The sequence below is a fragment of the Herpailurus yagouaroundi genome, unplaced genomic scaffold (assembly GCF_014898765.1).
Source record: "Herpailurus yagouaroundi ecotype Mexico unplaced genomic scaffold, PumYag 140, whole genome shotgun sequence".
NCBI classification, from domain to species: domain Eukaryota; kingdom Metazoa; phylum Chordata; class Mammalia; order Carnivora; family Felidae; genus Herpailurus; species Herpailurus yagouaroundi.
Window position 1 is genome coordinate 19,254,311 of NW_024412395.1, and position 20,208 is coordinate 19,274,518.

Sequence of the window (20,208 nt, forward strand, 5' to 3'; positions counted from 1 at the left end):
TGAATTAATTGTTTATTCCTTATTCCAAACTAGATCAGATCAAGAGAAATGTACAACTAGTATAAAAAGCTCCAGAAGGAGGTGCATCTAGTTGGCTCAGTTGGTTAAGTGTCCACCTTTGGCTCAGGTCGTGATCTTATGGTTCATGGGTTCGAGCCGCCCATCAGGCTCTGTGCTGACAGCTCAGAGCCTGGAGCCTGCTTTGGATTCTGTGTCTCCCTCTCTCTCTCTGCCCCTTCCCTGTCTGCATGCACATGCTCTCTCTCTTTCTCTCTCTCCCAAAAATAAATAAAGATTAAAAAAATTTTTTTAAATAGCACCAGAAGTAAATATAATCAAGCTAGTCTTACTGTTTTTACCCCCAGCTTTATTAAGGTATAATTGACCAATAGGATTTCTATTGGCATTTTAATTTACATTAGAAATATGAGAAAAATTAAAAAATGGAACCAGCACAACTGTGTATTAGTGTGGGAATAAACTGACTAATTTATACAATGATTGCAGTTCATATATCAAATTGGATGAGCTAGCAGTATATATGTTTCAACCAAGAGAAGTCTCAAAAAAGAATGTTAATTGCAAAATAATTTGCATGGAGTTGTATATAGTACAGTACTATAATGTAAATTTTTTAGATCCTCAACAATTTTCTGTATGGATAACAGATATACATATATAGTAGAGGTTCCAAAACATTTATAACAAAGATACACGCCAACTATGGGATAATGGTTTTTCTGTTGAATATAGGACAAAAGAATGCTAGAGTAAGCCTTTAGCTATTTTAATAGTGTTTCGTTTTATAAAAGAGAGAGAGAAATCAGAAACAAATATGGCCAAAAAATTTAAACCTACTAAATGTAATTGCCAGGTATATTGGTAGGTGTCTTTTGTTATGTATCCTGTATGCTTGAAATTTTTAAAAATTTTTTCACATAAATGTAAAGCTAAGAAAATGTATTTTTGGGTAGTAATAGAATTATTACTCATTACATTCTGTTGTTCCTCAGAGAAAACATTTCTTTGCAAGTGAAACTGATTTTTCTTCCTCAACACTTATCCTAGATGCCAGCCTGTTACTGTGCTCCAGGCCACTATCACTCTGGTCAACCTCAGTATCGCCCAATCCCTTCTGTCCATTACAATTCACATCTAAACCAACCACTGCCACAGCCTGCACAGCAGACAGGTGAGTAATATTTCTGAGGCCATGATTTCTTAGCTATGGATATTGCTTTTTTCATTCTGCTTTATTTCAGTGTTACTATTAATGATGTTAACCACACTCCATCTATCAAGGGTCTCAGACATGGGCATATGAATATGCAAACCAGTGAGATTAAGAGTGGGTCACGTTAGGTTTATATGCTGTACACGTCAGGTTTATATGCTGACGTGTACAGAACCACAAACCATAATGTGAAGACTGTACCATGCCAAGCAAAGTGGTGAGCAGCTTCCTGTTACTCACTGCCATTGTAGTGAAGCCTCCTTTGCAGCCTGATAATCCACCTCTGTTAACAACAAAAGACAGACACGGCAAGCTAAGATACCTCCTGAACAGCTAACTAGAAGCAAGAATCAGAGTGACCTAACTGTGAGAATCTAGCCTGGTGAAAATATTTTGATGTCTTAGACTCACTGTGCCTTTAAAAGGAATAATGTTCTAAAACATCTTTTTTGTGTTTTGTTTTTCAGTATGCCGGTTGTATAGTGAAAGGTATTTTTAAACCAAATGCAATCTAATACTAAGAATATCAAATATATTAAAACTGAAAAGATCCTTGTCCTTTTGCCCCTCTCAAATTTTCTTTAAGCTTTCTGTGAAAACAACTGTGACTTCAGTATAAAAAACTATCTTTACTGAATTCATTTCTTTCTGTGCTTCCCACCTAGATTTGTGATTCTGCCCCAGATGTGTAATAAGGTACTTTTTAGCCTTTCATCACTCTAGTGTAGAAGTGGTATGTTTCTTGGCATCTTTGAGACTGTATTAGCTGGTTGTCACTGTTGGAGGCTCTCAGGCTACATCAGCGTGACTCACTGAGGCCACATAACCCTCCGCTTAGGCAGTTTCTTGCTCTTGATATTATGTGCCACTCTTAAGGGGAGCCGCAGTTTTAGAAGAAGGATGCCTACACAGGGCAATCTGATGAGAAGTGTCTGTGCTTCTCCTCATTCATGCACTCTTCAGTGATCATTGTGACTCACCAACTTCCTTAACCAGATAGGATTGTTACTTATCATACCTGTGGGGGAGCTGCCAGGTTTTTAATCCTTTGCTCCTGGGGGTTGTCTTAGACTTAGTGTTAGGTCTTTCCTTTTTTGTTTTACTAGCCCTGTATTGTATGTGTGACAAATGTTCTTCCGAAGGATGTTGAATGCAAGCATTGGTCATTTTAGCCAACTTCTGTCTTAATTATGACTCCGTTTAATTCAAGTTTTCCTGAAGTTTATAGTACAATCCACTTCAAATAATATAAACTAATACATGCCCTAATTTTGAAAGTCATCAAAAGTTATTCTTTATAAATGGGAGCATTCATCGTGACACCATTCATTCGTTAGTTTTAAATACATTGTTGTTCTAATGGAAATTATTTTGTGAGTTTTCCTGGGCTACAGTGACTAACTTTTCATATTGTTTCTCTTTTGATTCTTTTCTTCCAAAATTATAATACAGATTACAGCTAATGTCATAACAAAAAAGAAATTTACCTTCAGTCTCCGCATTCCATTATCTTGTGTGTGACTAATTCATTTCATACAGCCTATTAATGAGGCATGCAAAGATCCTTTACTCCATGTTTATATGAATTTACAAGTTTCGTTCTTTTCCATGGCTAAATTTTTATTCCTCTCCATTGTCAAACTGCCTACAGAATTGAAACTTTTAATCACAGGTTGGACCAATGTGCTTTTACAAATGCATCTCAGGAAAAATATTCCCACTAAATGGAGAACAGCTGAATATGCCACTCCTCGCAAGTGAGGGCCAAAATATCTATGTGACAGACAGTACGTGTTTTATAATCAGTGATATTTTCATTGTGGATTTTTCCTAACGCTAGTTAAGGTGAGAAGGAGGGAAACAGAGTACATCTGTATAGTACAGGCACAGAAAAACAGTTTTTGTGAACAGTTTTTAAATGTTGTGTTTGACTCTTAAAGTTACCATAATGTAACATGTTATAGAATCTGTTCTTCCAATTATTTTATGTACTATCATCTCAGTTTATACCTTAAGTTAGTTGAATATCATTCAGTTTGAAGAAAAAAAGAGAAATCCTCAAATCATCTTTATCTGAAAGGGAAGGAAATTTGTTATGCTAATAAGTACAAGAGCAAATCCCTCTTTGAAGAAAAGTTCAGTAGTGCCAGTGGCAAGTATTGTGTTGGTAATTATAACCTTTTTGTGGAATTAGTAGGATTTGAACTACTAAAAAACTCAAAATCGAAAGATTTTTTTTGTAGTTAGTTAATGGTTATTTTTTGTTAAAGCTTACAGAAAAGTGTGCATGTATGTTTGTGTGTGTCCTAATAGAAAAGTAAAATGCATCGGGAAATGAACAAGGCAATTTTTTCTGTGTTTTTTTAACAAATTTATAGCATTTTATGTCTCAGTAATTAACTTTTTTTATATACACATTATACTTTCTGGATTTCATTCTTTTATTCTTTTCCTTATATTTCCCTATGTACATTTCACCATCCCAATCTGATTAAAATTAGAAATAATTTATTACATCTCTTACCTTTTTGTTTCTTGCCAAACAACATTTAGTCAAGCAGCATATTATTTTCTTGTATTACATAAAAGGGTAAAACTATTCAACCAAATAATGAAAACATTAATAAATTAGTAACAGTTTTTCTTCACTGGAGCACAATAAATAAGTAATTTTTAAATTAAATATTCATAAGCCAGGGGATATGGCAAGAAAAAATGTAAAACTTTCTGCTCTTTTCCCTTTTGGGGGCAGGAAGGTATCCTTGGGGAGATATCTCAAGGATAAAATGCTTTGGTCTTCCATCCACGGGAGTGCCAGAGGTCCACAATAGTTGTTAATCTCCTTAACAACAAACCTCCCATCTATTACGAGACTTGAATTGAAAATAGTACTATCATTATTGTTGGGGAATGAATATATATATATATATATATATATATCTTGTGTTATGAATCTGAAACTGTCACGGTCATTCAAAACAAGGTTAAGTCAACCCCAATCAGCAGAAGCAGAAGAAATTCTGGCTACATAAGGCATTTCAGACAGTGCATTGTATAGTATGTAAGAAAACAAAATAGGAATAAAATCCTGTTAGCCTCATTCATTTTTAACTGGTATCAGGTCTATCACTTAAAGCTTCTGGGTTTCATTTTACTTACTGGCAAAGTAAGGGAGTTTTGCTGTATTGTCTGTTGAAGCCTCTGTGAACTCTAAAATTCCATGATACTGTGTTTCTAGCTTATGTGAGTCATTTCTAGTTGAGGAAGGTGAAATATTGGAGGATTGGTTTGTAGTAGCTTAGTGACTTACTGTCAAAAACTGGAGTCACACAAGCAACTATTTCAAAAGAAATGGTTACTTGTCAGTTGTAATAATAAAGATTCATTATCTTAACTCTTTAAAGTTTACAGTTCAAGTACTGTAAAGTATACTGCATATAAGGAACTTGATATAAAGAAACTGTTCCTGCACATAGTAGTTACAGCAAAGATTTTGGGTTTATGGATCCCTGGCTGTTTTCTGTGTAGCTGCTTTCATTCTTATGACTCATTTGAAAAGTTTGCAGCTTTACCATATATGTTTAATATTTTGCAATAATTGGCCTTGTTCCTGAGCTGTTGGATTCGGGGCCGTAGCACTGTCTGAGAGGTTTACATTTCTCACAGTGAACCGGTCTCTTTTTCAGCTGCTTCCTGGCTTCTTTTTACTCAGGTTTCCACTGCTCTTTTCTTTTTTCTTTTTTTAATGCTGTATTAAGGTATTAATATTTGCTTATATTTTCCATTATGCCTTTTAATCATGCATCATACTTAGAAATAGGGATTTAAATTTAAATGACAACCTTGACTTAATGTAATTTACTTTTTAAAAATTTGTGAAAGCTATTGCTTTAATTTCTTTTCCAAAGCAGATTTGAATGGCAGATTCAGTTTGCTTTATAGCTTTTCTTAAAAGACTAATGTCTTGAGCATGCCAAACTCATTAGCAATAGTCAAGTACATCTCTTTATCTACTGCTACATAACTTTTAAGGAATATTAGTGTGCATTAATGCATGCCATCTAATGGACCTAAGACACCTAAAAGCATCTAAAACTACATATGGGTGCTGACCAGGGATATAATTCAATTTTTTTCCAAACTGTGATATCGCATGCATGTGGAAAACAGAATAACTCTGTAAAATGAAATGTCATTTTAGTTTTGCAGCGAGTTGATAAATTCAAAGAATATCAATGCATTATATTGTCAGTGTTAGCTTTTCAAGTAATGCAGAACCATGTGGTTTCAATTAAGCTTCATTACCAGTAGACTATGGTAGGGTCCTGATGAACCACACCATAGAAGGAACATTTTAGGATAAACAGTCTATAACATGCAGAGAATATTAGCAGCATTGCAGAGTACAGATTTAAAAGTAACTTGGTGTAAAAAGCAGGCAAGGGAGAAACGAACATATTGGATAAGCACAGGAGGGCTGATATTAAGGGATTTCTCTGTGTAAAATAGGGACTTTGGTACAAAGTTAGTTTCTTTTTTGGCATCTTTTGACTCACATAATAGGAATTTTATATATTGTTATTTTTGATGGCCCTGGTTATCCTTGTTTTTTCATTGATTCTATGAGCATTTCTTAGTATTGTGTGACCAACACAGATTCAGACAATTGTATAATACCTACAAATCCACCTATTTCCCTTTTCCCTTCTCCATTAACCTGCCGCCACTGAAATCTGGAGCCAAAAGTATCTGGTAAGTACCCATAGATTTCCTTGAGTTGTACAGACTCTTTCATAGGATCGTCATTTAAATAGCCATGAGCTATAACCTATGGGGCTGTTTTTATTAGATTCTTTTTTGTGTGTTCGTATTTGTGTTTATTTAATCACAGAAATAGTGGAGCAGAAGGTGGTAGAGGAAAAAGAATAGTGAAAGTGTGCTGGCAATTGTGCCTTCTTCTAAATTCACCTAAGAGGCTTTCAGTTGAAGACCCACCAACCAAGCGTAAGACAGACCAAGATCACAAACTTGAGGTTTTGATGATTTGGAAACAGTTCATCTAAATTATATTGTGGATATCTAGTTACAGATTAGAGTTGGCAAAATGGCTTATCAAAAAAAAAACAAAACCTAAATCTACTCTCACAGTGCTTCTGCCGTATGGGGTTATTAGTCTTGAAAAACTTAAGTGAAATGACCTTAGATTTAGGGCTATTGTGAATAACCAGTTCTTCGGTTCTTTTTATTATCTTTCCCATTATGTCTGATTCATATTACTAAGAATGCTTTCCTTTAACGCAAATACTGTTCACGTCACCTGCACAAAATAAAACTAGCCTGTTAAAGCCTGTGCAATACTTTTCTGCTGAGCACTGTGTTTCCTTCTTGCTCTCTTCTCTGTTGAAGTGAAAGAGAGTTAAAAATAGAATATTCTTTGGAGCCCTCCAGGGAAGTGCCTAAGCCATCAATTTATATTGTCCTAGTTCTCTTTGCTTGCAAAATTGATTGTGCTTTCCTCTGAAAGTGCTGGAAGAAATGGGATAATATTGCAGCAGTGCAGTCCTTTAACAAAGGAGAATGACAGTGTTAAATAACACCTATGTTGAGATCTGGTTGTTTATTCTGTTGTTGGTTATCACTTATATTGGCATTGCTTGCTTTACAAAATACATGCTTTCCCACAATATTGACACAAATTTCTATAGATGATATATAGACCTGTTTTTCTCTGACTTCCACGTTAAACATAGAAAAATCACAGGAAAATTTTTTTTTTATTTTTGATACATTGAAACACTTTTTATTAAAGAATAATTTAGGTGTAGCCAAGTTGGTGATATATTGAGTGTTAGAATACTAGAAACACTCTTCTCTTAGACTTTTTTTTTTCTTCCAAGGTTTTAAGTTACAGCTAATTAATATACAGTGCAATATTAGTTTCAGGTGTAGATTTTAGTGATTCACCACTTACATCCAACACTCAGTGCTCATCACAACCAGTGCCCTCCTTAATACCCATCACCTATTTTTTTAAGTTTATTTATTTATCTCTACATCTAATGTGGGACTTGAACTCATGATGCCAAGATCAAGAATCTCGTGTTCTTCCTACTGAGCCAGCTGTGTGCCCCTACCCATCACCTGTTTAACCCATCTCCCCTACCACCTCCCCTCCAGTAACCTAATGGTACTTTTCATTCTCGAAGAAGCTACTTCCTCTTTCCCAGTCTTCAATTTTCTCCCTCTTTTCAAGATCATTGCATTTTTTTCCTCATACTTGACAGTCTTCAAACTATATACTATTGAAACTATCAGAACTATGTCCTTTCCCTTCCTTTTGTCTGAATAATTAGATGATGAACCTAAACCACAGTGCCACTTCTCTACTAAGTGCCACTCTGTAACTGTTGATGCTCAGCAGCCTGAGATTCCTTTGTTTAAACACAAGTTCAGAGGAATTTGTGAGCAACTTGAACAGTTCTTTTAGATGTAAATTTTATTTACCAAGTGTGCATAAAGTGAGGCATACCTGTGATTAGATGATTCTTTATGTTATATTGCTAATAAAATAGTAATGATTTTGTCTTGCATAGGCAATGGTAACATTCTTTAATTTGATTAGTAGAATGATGTGGATTTTTGTTTATTTGTTTTCTGTGCTTTCCAACTGATTATGTCTAGTTTTCCTTGTGGTTGTAGTAACTTCATCCATCATAGATCCCATGGTCTTTGGCCATCCATAAAGTCAAGTCATCTTTTTGCAACTTCTGATTTCCTCGTCTTTAGAGAGTATACTCAAGGATTTTATACAACCAGCTGCCAGGTTGTGGTTTGTGGTTTGTCATTACTGGAATGAATGGTCAAACATCTCACTGTGACTTCTAGAAAAACCTTCAGGGACCTGTCCAGATTACCAGTACAATTCCCCTCCTTTTAACATGAAATGTTAAATGATGCCCTCCCCACCCCCCCACCCCCGCCTTTTTTTTTAAGTGATGCTAGACTTCAATTCTTCAGGTCCTGGCAACTTCCTATCCAGTGTGGTTCACACCTGCTAGCTTTTCCTACCTCAAATATAAAAATGAATGTAAAGCTACTGAGTGTATAGAAGAGAATCATTGCTTCACAATAACTTAAGACTTCACCCATGATACAGCACATGCCTCTTTGTACACAGGTGTCCGAAGTTAGAGCTCCCTTTGCCCCACTGGGTGTAAAGTCTGACTTCTTGGCAAAGCAACTCAACTTTGCAGAGAAGAGCCAGATTATGAAATTTCTACTAAAATCTTAAGTGGCTTCATCTGGGATATGAGAACAGAGTAGTACATTTTGAGCAAAGTCAGCCTTTGAAGCAAAATAGCAAAGCTAAACCCCAACAAGGAATATTGAAGTCTGGCCTGAAAAATACTCAGGTTGAGAGACACAAACCAAGGGACATGAGCCTGAAATATTTGAGCCTCCTTTTCCTCTTCTCAACTGTTTCTTGTATGTGTGGGATCTAATTATAATAAGGCAAGGAAGTGTTATCTTGAAATATAAGAGGTCACAAACCACACCCCTTGAGAGTAATGGGCAAAACAAGTGAAGGAGACCCCCTGCCAGGGGAGAGGACATTATGGGCTGATTGTATAAACTCTTTAAGATATGGTCTTTTTTAACCCCAAGTTCCTATAACTGCCATCTGGACTAACTGTTCAACAACTTTTCACTCTGATTCCTGTTTTGGATAACCACATTTATACTTAAAAATAATCTTCAATTCAAATGAAAAAGTCCTAGTTAATTGACTATTTGCAATCATTCTCTTTTTTTCCTATAATTAAATTTATCTTGAGACTTAAGTATCTTAACCTATAGTAAAAGTCTTCATTAACCAAAATTCTCAGAAAATGGAAGGAGCCTAGGTGTTCAGTGTTCTGCTTATTGTAATACTCTTTCTATCTCGCGTTTGTCCCTGAGAAAAGGAAAGTTTAGAATCAGAATAGTATGTGCAAACCCCGTTTGGCAAGGTGTGAACCTCTCTGTGCTTTTGTTTCTTCATCTAAAAAGATAAGGGTAATAATTATACCTATTCATGAGATTGTGAGCACTAAATGAGTTAGCAAGTATAAAGTACTTAGAACAGTGCCCAAAACCTAATAAATGTCATGTCAATGTTAGCTACTGATGTTACTTTGTGGTGTCATCCAAAAAAATGACAATTATGCAGTATTCTAAATGAAGAGGCATAGGAATTTTGGGCTAAATTTGTGTTTGGTCTGAATTTCAGAATGGCCATGGGAAACTAACATAGTTTGTTCTGACATATTGAGGTCTTTTTGTTTTGTTGACTTCTTAACACATGCCTTTTCCTTAAAGTACGATAGAGAGTTCAGATCAGTTGATTTCTTTTCTAATCCTCTGATTGTTAACTTGAGGTCTAAGTGTCTTGTAAGAACATTTACTTAGATACTTCCTTCCCATAGTTTTTTAGAAATTTCTGTTGACCTTATCCATAACTATGGAAAAGCTTTTGAAACACTATGTGCCATTTCTATATCTAATGTGAGTGGATATGTGTATTTATATTTGTGCACAGAAATAAGGCTACCTATACATACAAGTAAATGGTAATTATCTATGAGTAATTGTTTTATGAAAATGATGTTTTTCCATAGTGGCTTTTTCCTTTTTCGTATTTTCCAAATGTTCTACCATGAAAACCTATTGCATAATCAAATAAGGCTTTTTTTAGATATGTTTTAAGTGTGCAGATTTATTCAGAAATATTCAAATGAAACCTTCATTTCAAGCTTTACATATTAAATATAAACTAAAACATTTCTGTGTTCTTCCTTATCAAGTAAGCACCTTGAGGTTAATGACATAAAATCTGCATTTCAGCTGCAGTACAGTTTCTAAGGAGAGGATTAATGAGTGACCCATGAATTCGTGAATCCGCTGAGGTGATTTGTAATCACAGGGTCCGATTTCATTTTAATGAAATGGCAGTTAAATACGTTTAACCTTACTTTAAACGCATTACCTTAAAATTTAAGTTCAGCTTTTGCTTTCAGAGCCATTTGATAGATGTGGACAGTGAAAAACACTATTCTCAGTCAGCCTGTCAGCACACATAGTAAGCCTCTGGTTTCATGTAGAAGCATATATTATTTTGATTCTATTATGTTAAGAATATGTTTTCCTCTGTTGTCTATTCAGTAAGTATAAATATTGAGTGCCCATTTACTGGCTTAGCTGTGTGATAGCTGATATGGGTTTTCTTTGTTTTTGATACGGAAGAGTGTTAAAGTTTCTAACCTTATTAAAAAAGCACACCATTTTGTTTTTTAAGGCATGCGCAAACAATGAGAGAACAATTAAAAAGAACAATTTTAGATATTACCTGTGGATTGTTTTTTTTTTTAAGTATAATTAGCATTTAAGTATAATTAGCATACTGGTGTTGGGTATGTAATATAATTCAACAATTCTGTTCATCAAAATACCTATACTCCTAATCCCCTTCACTTATTTCATCCATCCCAGCAGCTACCTCCCTCTCATAACCATGTATTTATTCTATTTAAGTCTGTTTTTTTTGTATTAATCTTTTTTCCTGTGTGTTCCTTTGTTTTGTTTCCTAAGTTCCATTAGGAAAATCATAATAGTATCTGTCTTTCTCTCACTGACTTATTTCACTTAGCATTATACCCTCTAGGTATATCCATGTTACAGCAAATAGCAAGATTTCATTATTTTTGTATGGCTGAGTAATATTCCATTGTGTATATATATGATCCCACATTTTCTTTATCCATTTATCAGTCATTGGACACTTGAATTGCCTCCATATTTTGGCTATTGTAAATAATTCAGCTGTAAACCTAGGGGAGCATATATCTTTTTGAATTAGTGTTTTCCTTTTCTTTGGGTAAGTAGTATAATTGCTGGATCATACGGTAATTCTGTTTTTAATTTTTTGAAGAACCTCCATACCGTTTTCCACAGTGGCTGCAACAGTTAGCATTCCACCCAACAGTGCACAAGGGTTCCTTTCTCTCTACATTCTCGTCAACGCTTATTATTTCCTGTGTTTTTTATTTTAGCCATTCTGACAGGTGTAAGGTGATATCTCATTGTGGTTTTGATTTGCATTTCCCCGATGATAAGTGATGATGAGCATCTTTTCATGTGTCTGTTGGCTGTCCGGATATCTTCTTTGGAGAAATGTCTGTTCACGTCCTCTGCCATTTTTTAATTGGATTATTTGAGGGGGTTTGTTGTTGACTTGTATAAGTTCTTTATATATTTTGGGTATTAACTCCTTATCAGATATATCATTTGCAAATATCTTCTCCCACTCAGTAAGTTGCCTTGTTTCATTGATGGTTTCCTTTACTCTGCAGAAGATTTTTATTTTGGTGTAGTCCCGGTAGTTTAATTTTGCTATTGTTTGTCTTGCCCAAAGAGACATATCTAAAAAAATGTTTCTTTTTTCTTTTCAATTATTTTATTTTATTTTATTTTAGAGAGGGAGTGCAAGCACGAACAGGCGAGTGGCAGAAGGGGAGAGAGAAACCCAATCGGGCTCCATACTCAGCATAGAACCTGACATAGGGCTCAATCCCACAACCATGAGACCATGACCTGACCAGAATCAAGAAGCAGACACTAAATCCACTTAACCACCCAGACACCCCTAAAAAAATGTTTCTAAGATCTGTATCAGAGAAGAAATTACTCACTGTGGGAGTGATTGGCTGGCTCAGTAGAGCATGTGACTCTTGATCTTGGGATTATGAATTTGAGCCCCACGTTGAGGGTAATTTACTTTTTTAAAATAAATTTATTTTTTAAATAAATTTAAAAATTATTTTAAAATGTTTTTAAATTTAATAATTAAAATTAATATTTAAATATTAAATATTAAATTAAAATATTTAATATTTAAATTTTTATTTTTAAAATAAATTTATTTTAAAAAATAAATTACTGCATACATATTTATTTTCCTAGGATTCTTATTTGAGGTCACACATTTAGGTCTCTAATTCATTTACAGTTTATTTTTATATGTGGTGTAAGAAAATGGTCCTGTTTCATTCTTTTGCATGTAGTTGCCCTGTTTTCCCAGGACCATTTGTTGAAGAGACTGTCTTTTTCTTATTGTATGTTCTTGTCTCTGTCATACATTAACTGACCATATAAATATGGGTTTATTTCTGGGCTTTCTATTGTGCTATTGATCCATGTGTCTGTTTTTGTGCCAGTACCATTCTGTTTTGATTACTACAAGTTTGTACTGTAGTTTGAAATCTAGGAATGTTCTGTTTCAAGATTGCTTTGGCTGTTTGGGGACTTTTGTGGTTCTATACACATTTTAGGATTTTTTTTGTTCTAGTTCTGTAAAGTATATTGGTATTTTGATAGAGATTGCATTAAAGCTATAGATTGCTTTAGGTAATATGGACATTTTAGCACTATTGGTTCTTCCAATCCATGAACATGGAATATCTTTTCATTTGTTTATGTCATCTTTGATTTCTTTCATTAATAGTAGTTTCATAGTACAAGACTTTCACCTTATTGATTAAGTTTACTCCTAGGTATTTTACCTTTTTGGTTGTAATTGTAAATGAGATTGTTTTCTCAGTTTCTCTTTCTGCTACTTCAGTATTGGTGGATAGTAATTAACAGATCTCTGTATATTTATTTTGTATCCTGTGACCTTACTAAATTCATTTATCAGTTCTAGTAGCTTTTTGGTGGAATTTCTAGGAGTTTCTATTTATAGTATCATGTCATCTGCAATAGTGATAATTTATTTCATCCTTTCCAATTTGGATGCCTTTTATTTATTTTTCTTATCTGACTGCTGGAGCTAGGGCTTCCAGTACTTTGTTGAATAAGACTGTTGAGAGTGGACATCCTTGTCTTGTGCCTGATCTTACAGGTAAAGCTATGTTCTTCACCATAGAGAATGATGTTATCTGTGGGTTTTTCATATATTGGCTTTATTGTGTCAGGGTATGCTCCCTCTAAACCTACTTTGTTGACGGTTTTTATCACGAATGGATGTTGTCTTTTGTCACATGTTTTTTCTGCATCTATTGAGCTGATGATGTGGTTTTTATTCTTTTTCTTATTAATGTGATGTATCATATTGGTTGATTTGCAAATACTGAACCACCCTTGCATCCCTGGAATAAATTTCACTCTACACTGGTGAATGATTTTCTTTTTGTAGTATATTATTGGATTTGGTTTGCTGACATTTTGTTGAGAATTTTTGCATCTGTGTTCATCAGAGATAATGGCCCGTAGTTTTCTTTTTGTGTGTGGTGTATCTGGTTTTGGTAACAGAGTAGTTCGAGTTCATACAATGAACTTGGAAGCTTTCCTTCCTTTTCTGTTTTTTGGAGTTGTTTGAGAAGAATAGGTATTAAATTTTCTTTAAATGTTTAAAAGAATTCCCCTTTGAAGCTATCTGGTCCTGGACTTGTGTTTGGGGGGAGTTTTTTGATTACTGGTTCAATTTCATTGCTGGTAATTGGTATGTTCAAATTTTCTGTTTCTTCCTGATTCCATTTTAGAAGATTATATATTTCTAAGAATGTATCCATTTCTTCTAGATTGTCCAGTTTGTCGCATATAGTTTTTATAATATAATCCTTTTAATTTTCCTGGTTGTCAGTTATTATTTCTCCTCCTTCATTTCTGACTTTCTTTTAAATTTTTTTTAATGTTTATTTATTTTTGAGAGAGAGATAAAGCACAAGCAGGGGAGAGGCAGAGAGAGAGACGGAGACACAGAATCCGAAGCAGGCTCCAGGCTCTGAGCTGTCAGTACAGGGACTGACCTGGGACTGCAAGATCATGACCTGAACCAAAGTCAACCACGGCCACTTAACCGACTGAGCCACCCAGGCGCCCACTTCATTTCTGATTTTATGTATTTAAGTCCTCTCACTCTCTTTCTTTCTCTCTCTCTCTCTCTCTTTCTCTCTCTCTTTTTAGTGAGTCTGGGTAATGGTTTATCACTTGTGTTGATCTGTTCAGAGAATCAGCTCCTGGTTTCATTGATCTATTCTTTTGTGTTTTTAGTATCTGTTTCATTATTTCTGCTCTGATCTTTATTATTTCCTTCCTTCTACTGACTTTGTGCCTTGTTCTTTTCCTAGCTCCTTTAGATGTAAAGTTAGATTGATAATTTGAAGTTTTTCTTGCTTTTGAGATAGACCTGTATTGCTGTAAATTTCCCTGTTAGAACAGCTTTTGCTGCATCCCAAATATTTTGGCCCATTGTGTTTTCATTTTCACCTGTCTCCATGTATTTTTTTAATTCCTCTTTGATTTCTTGGTTGAGCCATTTTAGTAGCATGTTATTTAGCCCCCATGTAGTCATGTTTTCAAATCTTTTCTTGTGGTTGATTTCTAGTTTCATACCGTTGTGGTCAGAAAAAATACATGACTGTTTTTTTTTAATTTATTGAAATTTGTTTTGTGGCATAACACATGATCTGTTCTGAAGACTGTCTCGTGCACTTGAATGTGTAAGCTCCTGTTTTCGGATAGAATGTCCTGAATATATCTGATAGGTCTGTCTGATCCAGCGTGTCATTCAGAGCTCCTGCTTCCTTGTTTTCTATCTGGAGGATGTATCCATTGATGTAAATGGGGTATTACCATCCCCTACTGTTATTGTATTACTATCATTTCTTCTTTGATGTCTTTTAATAGTTACTTTATATATGTAAGAATTTCAAAGTTAGGTACATAAGTACTTATTATTGTTACAACCTCTTGTTGGATTGTTCCCTTTAGCATTACGCAGTGTCCTTCTTTGTTTCTTGTTACAATCTTCGTTTTAAAGACTGTTTTGTGGAATGCGAGTTTCGCTACCCTAGCTTGCTCTTCACTTCCATTTTCACAGTACATTTATTTGTATTCCTTAACTTTCAGTCTGCATGTGTATTTAGGTCTGAAGTGAGTCACTTGTAGGCAGCATATTGATGGGTCTTGCTTTCTTATCCATGCATTCACCCTGTGTCTTTTGATTGGTGCCTTTAGTCTATTTACATTCAGAGTAGTTATTGATGGGTATATATTTACAGCCATTTTGTTATTTGTTTTATGGTTGTTTTTGTAAGTTCTTCTCTGTTCTCTGTTCCTTTCTTCTTTTGCTCTGCTCTTTTGTGGTTTGACGGCTTTCTTCAGTGAAATACTTAGATTCCTTTCTCTTTATTTTTTGTGTATCTATTTTTTTTTTTAATTTTTTTTTCAATGTTTATTTATTTTTGGGACAGAGAGAGACAGAGCATGAACGGGGGAGGGGCAGAGAGAGAGGGAGACACAGAATCGGAAACAGGCTCCAGGCTCCGAGCCATCAGCCCAGAGCCTGATGCGGGGCTCGAACTCACGGACCGCGAGATCGTGACCTGGCTGAAGTCGGACGCTTAACCGACTGCGCCACCCAGGCGCCCCTATTTTTTGTGTATCTATTACAGGTTTTTGTTTTGTGGTTACCATTAGTCCTACATATAATATACATATAGAAGTCTATATTACATTGATAGTTGACTTAAGTTTGAACCTATTGTAAAAGCAATAAATTTTTACTCCCCTCCACGTCACATTCTATGTATATGATGTCATATTTACATCCTTTTTTAACTGTTTTTTAAAGTTTATCTATTTTGAGAGAGAGCAGGAGAGGGGTAGAGAGAAAATCCCAGGCAGGCTCCATGCTTAGTGAGGAGGTCAATGCAGGGCTTGATCCCATGACCATGAGATCATGAGCTGAGGCTAAATCAAGATCTGGCCGCTTAACCAGCTGAGCCACCCAGGCACCCCTACTTCACATCCTTTTATTTTGTGGATCCCTTAACTGATTTTCATAGATATATTTATTTTACTGGTTTTGTGCTTTACCCTCAGTGATTAATCTACCACTTTGTGTTTGTATTTACATATGAATTTTTTTCTTTCATAATTTTGTTACTCCTGATTATGGCCTTTTCTTTCCACTCAAAGAATGTCCTTTAGGGGTGCCTGGATGGTTTAGTCAGTTAAGCATCTGACTCTTGATCTCACCTCAGGTCTTGATCTCAGGGTCATGAGTTCAGGTCCTGCATTGGACTCCACACTGGGGGTGGAGCCTCCTTAAAAAAATAAAATGGATTTCTCTCTTTGTCACACTACTTTCAATTACTAAGTGTCTTGGTGTGAACCTCGTTGGGTTTAATTTATTGGGGGCCTTCTGTGTCTTCTGAATCTGAATGTCTTGTTTCCTTCCTCAAATTCAAGAAGTTATCAGCTATTATTTCTTCAAATAAATTTTCTGCCTCCTTTTCTCTCTCATCTCTTTCTAGCATACCAATACTACAAATGTTACTACACCTGATGATGTCACTGAACAACCTTAACCTATTCTCATTTTTTATTATTTTTTCTTTTTGCTGTTCAGTTTGTTGCCTTTTCATTACCTGCCTTCCAAATCACTGATCTGTTCGTCTGTATCCTCTAATCTGCTAATTCTCTCTAGTATATTTTTCATTTCGGTTATTGAATTCTTCATCTGTTTCTTTTTTATATTTTCTCTTTGTTGAAATTCTCATTGAGTTTGTCCATTTTTTCTTTCTCAAGTCCAGTTAGTATCATTATGACCATTGCTTTGAGTTCTTTATCCTGACATATCGCTGATCTCAGGTTCATTTTGCCCTTTTGCTGCAGTTTTGTCCTTTCATTTGGGATGTATTCTTGTCTCCTCATTTTGTCTAACTCTCCACGTTTGTTTCTGTGTATTAAGAAGGTCAACTCTGTCTACTGATCTTGAAACTAGTGGCCTTAAGAAAAAGAGGTCCAGTGGTGCTCAGTAGCACAGTATCCCCTTTTTACCAGAACCAGGTGCTTCGTGGTGGCTCCTCTGGGTTGCTTGTGCTCTGCTTTTGTGGCTGAGCCACTTTTGCCTTCAGTCCTCTTGGCTGTAATGGCCCACTTTGCATGTTGTAGGTAGGATTTGGTCCCTGTGCCGTTTAGGGCCCAGACTGGCCCAGGATCACTGTGGGCTTGTAGTTAGACAGTGTCAGCAGTCAGACCACAGGCCTGCCCTCAGCAGATCACCATACAGACCTGCATGTTGCATTCCCTGCCTTGTCCCCTGAGAGTCTTGTGTTGGTAGGCAGGGCCAGCAGCAGACCAGATGCTTGCCCCCACTTTGTCTGCCATGGCTGCAGGGTTCCCAAAATGGCGGGCTCTCTTCCTGTCCTGCCCCCTGAGAGCTTTTTATTGGTGCGTGTGGCTGGCAGTGAGATCAGATGTCTGCTCCTAGGCCATCTGCTGGGGCTGAAGTGGAACTTGTTGTGCCTCTCATCCTTGTCCAGGCTGCTTGTAAAATGTGACACAGCAGGAGCCACTTAGGATTGTTATCTGTAGCATTTAAAACATCTGGAATAAGGCAAAGAACAAAATTAGAAGAAGATTAATGTGGGCTTCTTAGGAAAGATACTTTCTTTTAAAGTGTTTGATAGGGCGCCTAGGTGACTCAGTCGGTTAAGCGTCTGACTTCGGCTCAGGTCATGATCTCGCGGTCCGTGGGTTTGAGCCCTATGTCGGGCTCTGTGCTGACAGCTCAGAGCCTGGAGCCTGTTTCAGATCCTGCATCTCCCTCTTTCTCTGACCCTCCCCTGTTCATGCTCTCTCTCTCTCTCTCTCTGTCTCAAAAATAAATAAATGTTAAAAAAAAAATTTTTTTTTTTTAAATAAAGTGTTTTGACGTTCTGGGGCGCCTGGGTGGCTCAGTCGGTTAAGCGTTCGACTTCAGCTCAGGTCATGATCTCACAGTTCATGGGTTCAAGCCCCGTGTCAGGCTCTGTGCTGATAGCTCGGAGCCTGGAGCCTGATTCAGATTCTGTGTCTCCCTCTCTCTCTACCCCTCCCCTGCTCACGCTCTGTCTCTCAAAAATAAATAAATGTAAAAAAAAATTTTTTTAAGTGTTTGACGTGTTGTTTTTTGTTTTTGGGGGGTTTTTTTGGTGAGAGAGGGAAAGACAGGGAGGGCAGGCTCCAGGCTCAGCACAAAGCCTGGCACAGGGCTCTGTCCCATGACCCTGGGATCATGACCTGAGCCAAAGTCAAGAGTCAGATACTCAACTGACTGAGCCACCTAGGCACCCCTACATTCTTATTTTTAATAGCTCTATTCTTATTTAAGAATATGTTCCCAGTTTGTTTATGCTACTTTTTTTTTTAATTTGTTTTTAATGTTTATTTTTGAGAGAGACACGGGCAGGGGAGGGGCAGAGAGAGAGAGACACAGAATCTGAAGTGGGCTGCAGGCTCCGAGCTGTCAGCACAGAACCCGATGCAGGGCTCGAACTCATAAGCCACGAGATCATGACCTGAGCCGAACTTGGACGCTCAACCAACTGAGCCACCCAGGTGCCCCTATACTTTTTCCTGACATTTTTCTTTTTCCTTAAGTCCAAGCTCAAATGGTATTACTTCTTTCAGGATTAATTTCACCCTCCTATTTTTGTAAGTGTTTTTTATACTGTTATTCTAATATAGTATCAGGGCTAAGAATACCTAATTCAAAGAAACGGGACTATGTCTTATTTTCTTTATATCCCCACCAGTAACATCCTGGGTTCACAGCTTAATACCCTATGTAACAAATGATGAGGTGATGGAGTCGGATGTTTTAGACTTCATGTTATGTTGTCACATTGTCAAAACGTGCATGACGTTTGTGTGGAGATACACTGTGGCATGGATATTGATGGGGATTAGGTTGCATTAGGGAATCTAAAATAGCATTAGAAATTTACTGATGCACATTCCATGATGTAGTGTCCTATGACATGGAATCTATAGCTATTTATTGAAAGTGTTCTCTGTCAGATGTTTTTTTCATAAGAAAATTTTAGGCTGGGGGTACCTGGGTGGCTCCGTCGGTTGAGCATCCGGCTTCAGCTCAGGTCATGATCTCATGGTTGGTGAGTTCGAGCCCCACGTCGAGCCCCACGTCGGGCCCCACGTCGGGCCCTGTGCTGACAGCTCAGAGCCTGGAGCCTGCTGTGGATTCTGTGTCTCTCTCTCTCTGCCTCTCCCCTGCTCATGCTCTTCCCTATCTCTCAAAAGTAAATAAACATTATAAAAAAAAAAATTTTTTTTTTTTAATGAAAATTTTAGGCTGGAAGGCTCCAGTGTGAATCTCCAGAAATTAGTAAATTTAAATAAATAAAGGAAATCAGAACACTTGCACATAAATTGGCTTTTCTTTTTCAAAGTTTTATTTCAAGGTAACCTATAACTTCAAATGTATTTTGAATAAACTATAAAAGTAGTATGAGAAACAGTTGTGAAGTTCCCTGGGAGGATGTGACTGTTTTAAGTCGAGGTATTTTAAGTCAGATTACATTACAGTGAATTCTGCCAGGTATCTACATTTTTCTTTTCAGTTGTATAGGACTGTAGGTCTGACAAGTCTGTCGTAAGTTACTTTCCCAGTCTATAAAGAGCTGAGCCCAAATTCTGACACTGCAGTATATGCTTGTGTATGTGTATGTTCTGAGATGGTATTTCCAACACAAGAAAAGATCATATCTTCACATCCCATTTCCATTCCTGCCCTTTACATTCCTAGGTGTGGAAATGTGTCAGCATATGGTTGGATGGTGTTTGGCATTTAGAGCATGAATTTGAAATACATGTGATTTGATAAACTGTAAAGAGGGTTGAATGTTAACTGTTAGACTAAAGAACAAGAAGTAAGTTTCTTCTCCCCTTTTCCTTTTTCTGCCTGTGAGTTTAAGTATTATAGAAAATTCACTCACAGAAAGGTTTAGGAAATAGCATATTATCCATCACTTCATTACTGACTAGGATTAGAATATAAATTTTCTGTACAAAGTTAGAATAGTCAGAAGTCATTTATAACGTGGCCATAAAGCATTATTGCCATAGACCTAGCATAATTTTACAAAACCGTT

The 20,208-nt window shown here is 36.3% G+C and overlaps 1 protein-coding gene across 14 annotated transcripts in view; it reads left to right on the forward strand.

Annotated features, from left to right (window-relative positions):
• Nucleotides 1-20,208, forward strand: part of R3HDM1 (R3H domain containing 1) — a 206,357-nt gene that overhangs the window by 132,455 nt on the left and 53,694 nt on the right. For all 14 annotated transcript variants that reach the window (XM_040474936.1, XM_040474937.1, XM_040474935.1 and 11 more), the window contains one exon: nt 1,069-1,192. In XM_040474936.1, the coding sequence (XP_040330870.1) occupies nt 1,069-1,192 (124 nt within the window). The remainder of the gene's footprint in view (nt 1-1,068; nt 1,193-20,208) is intronic.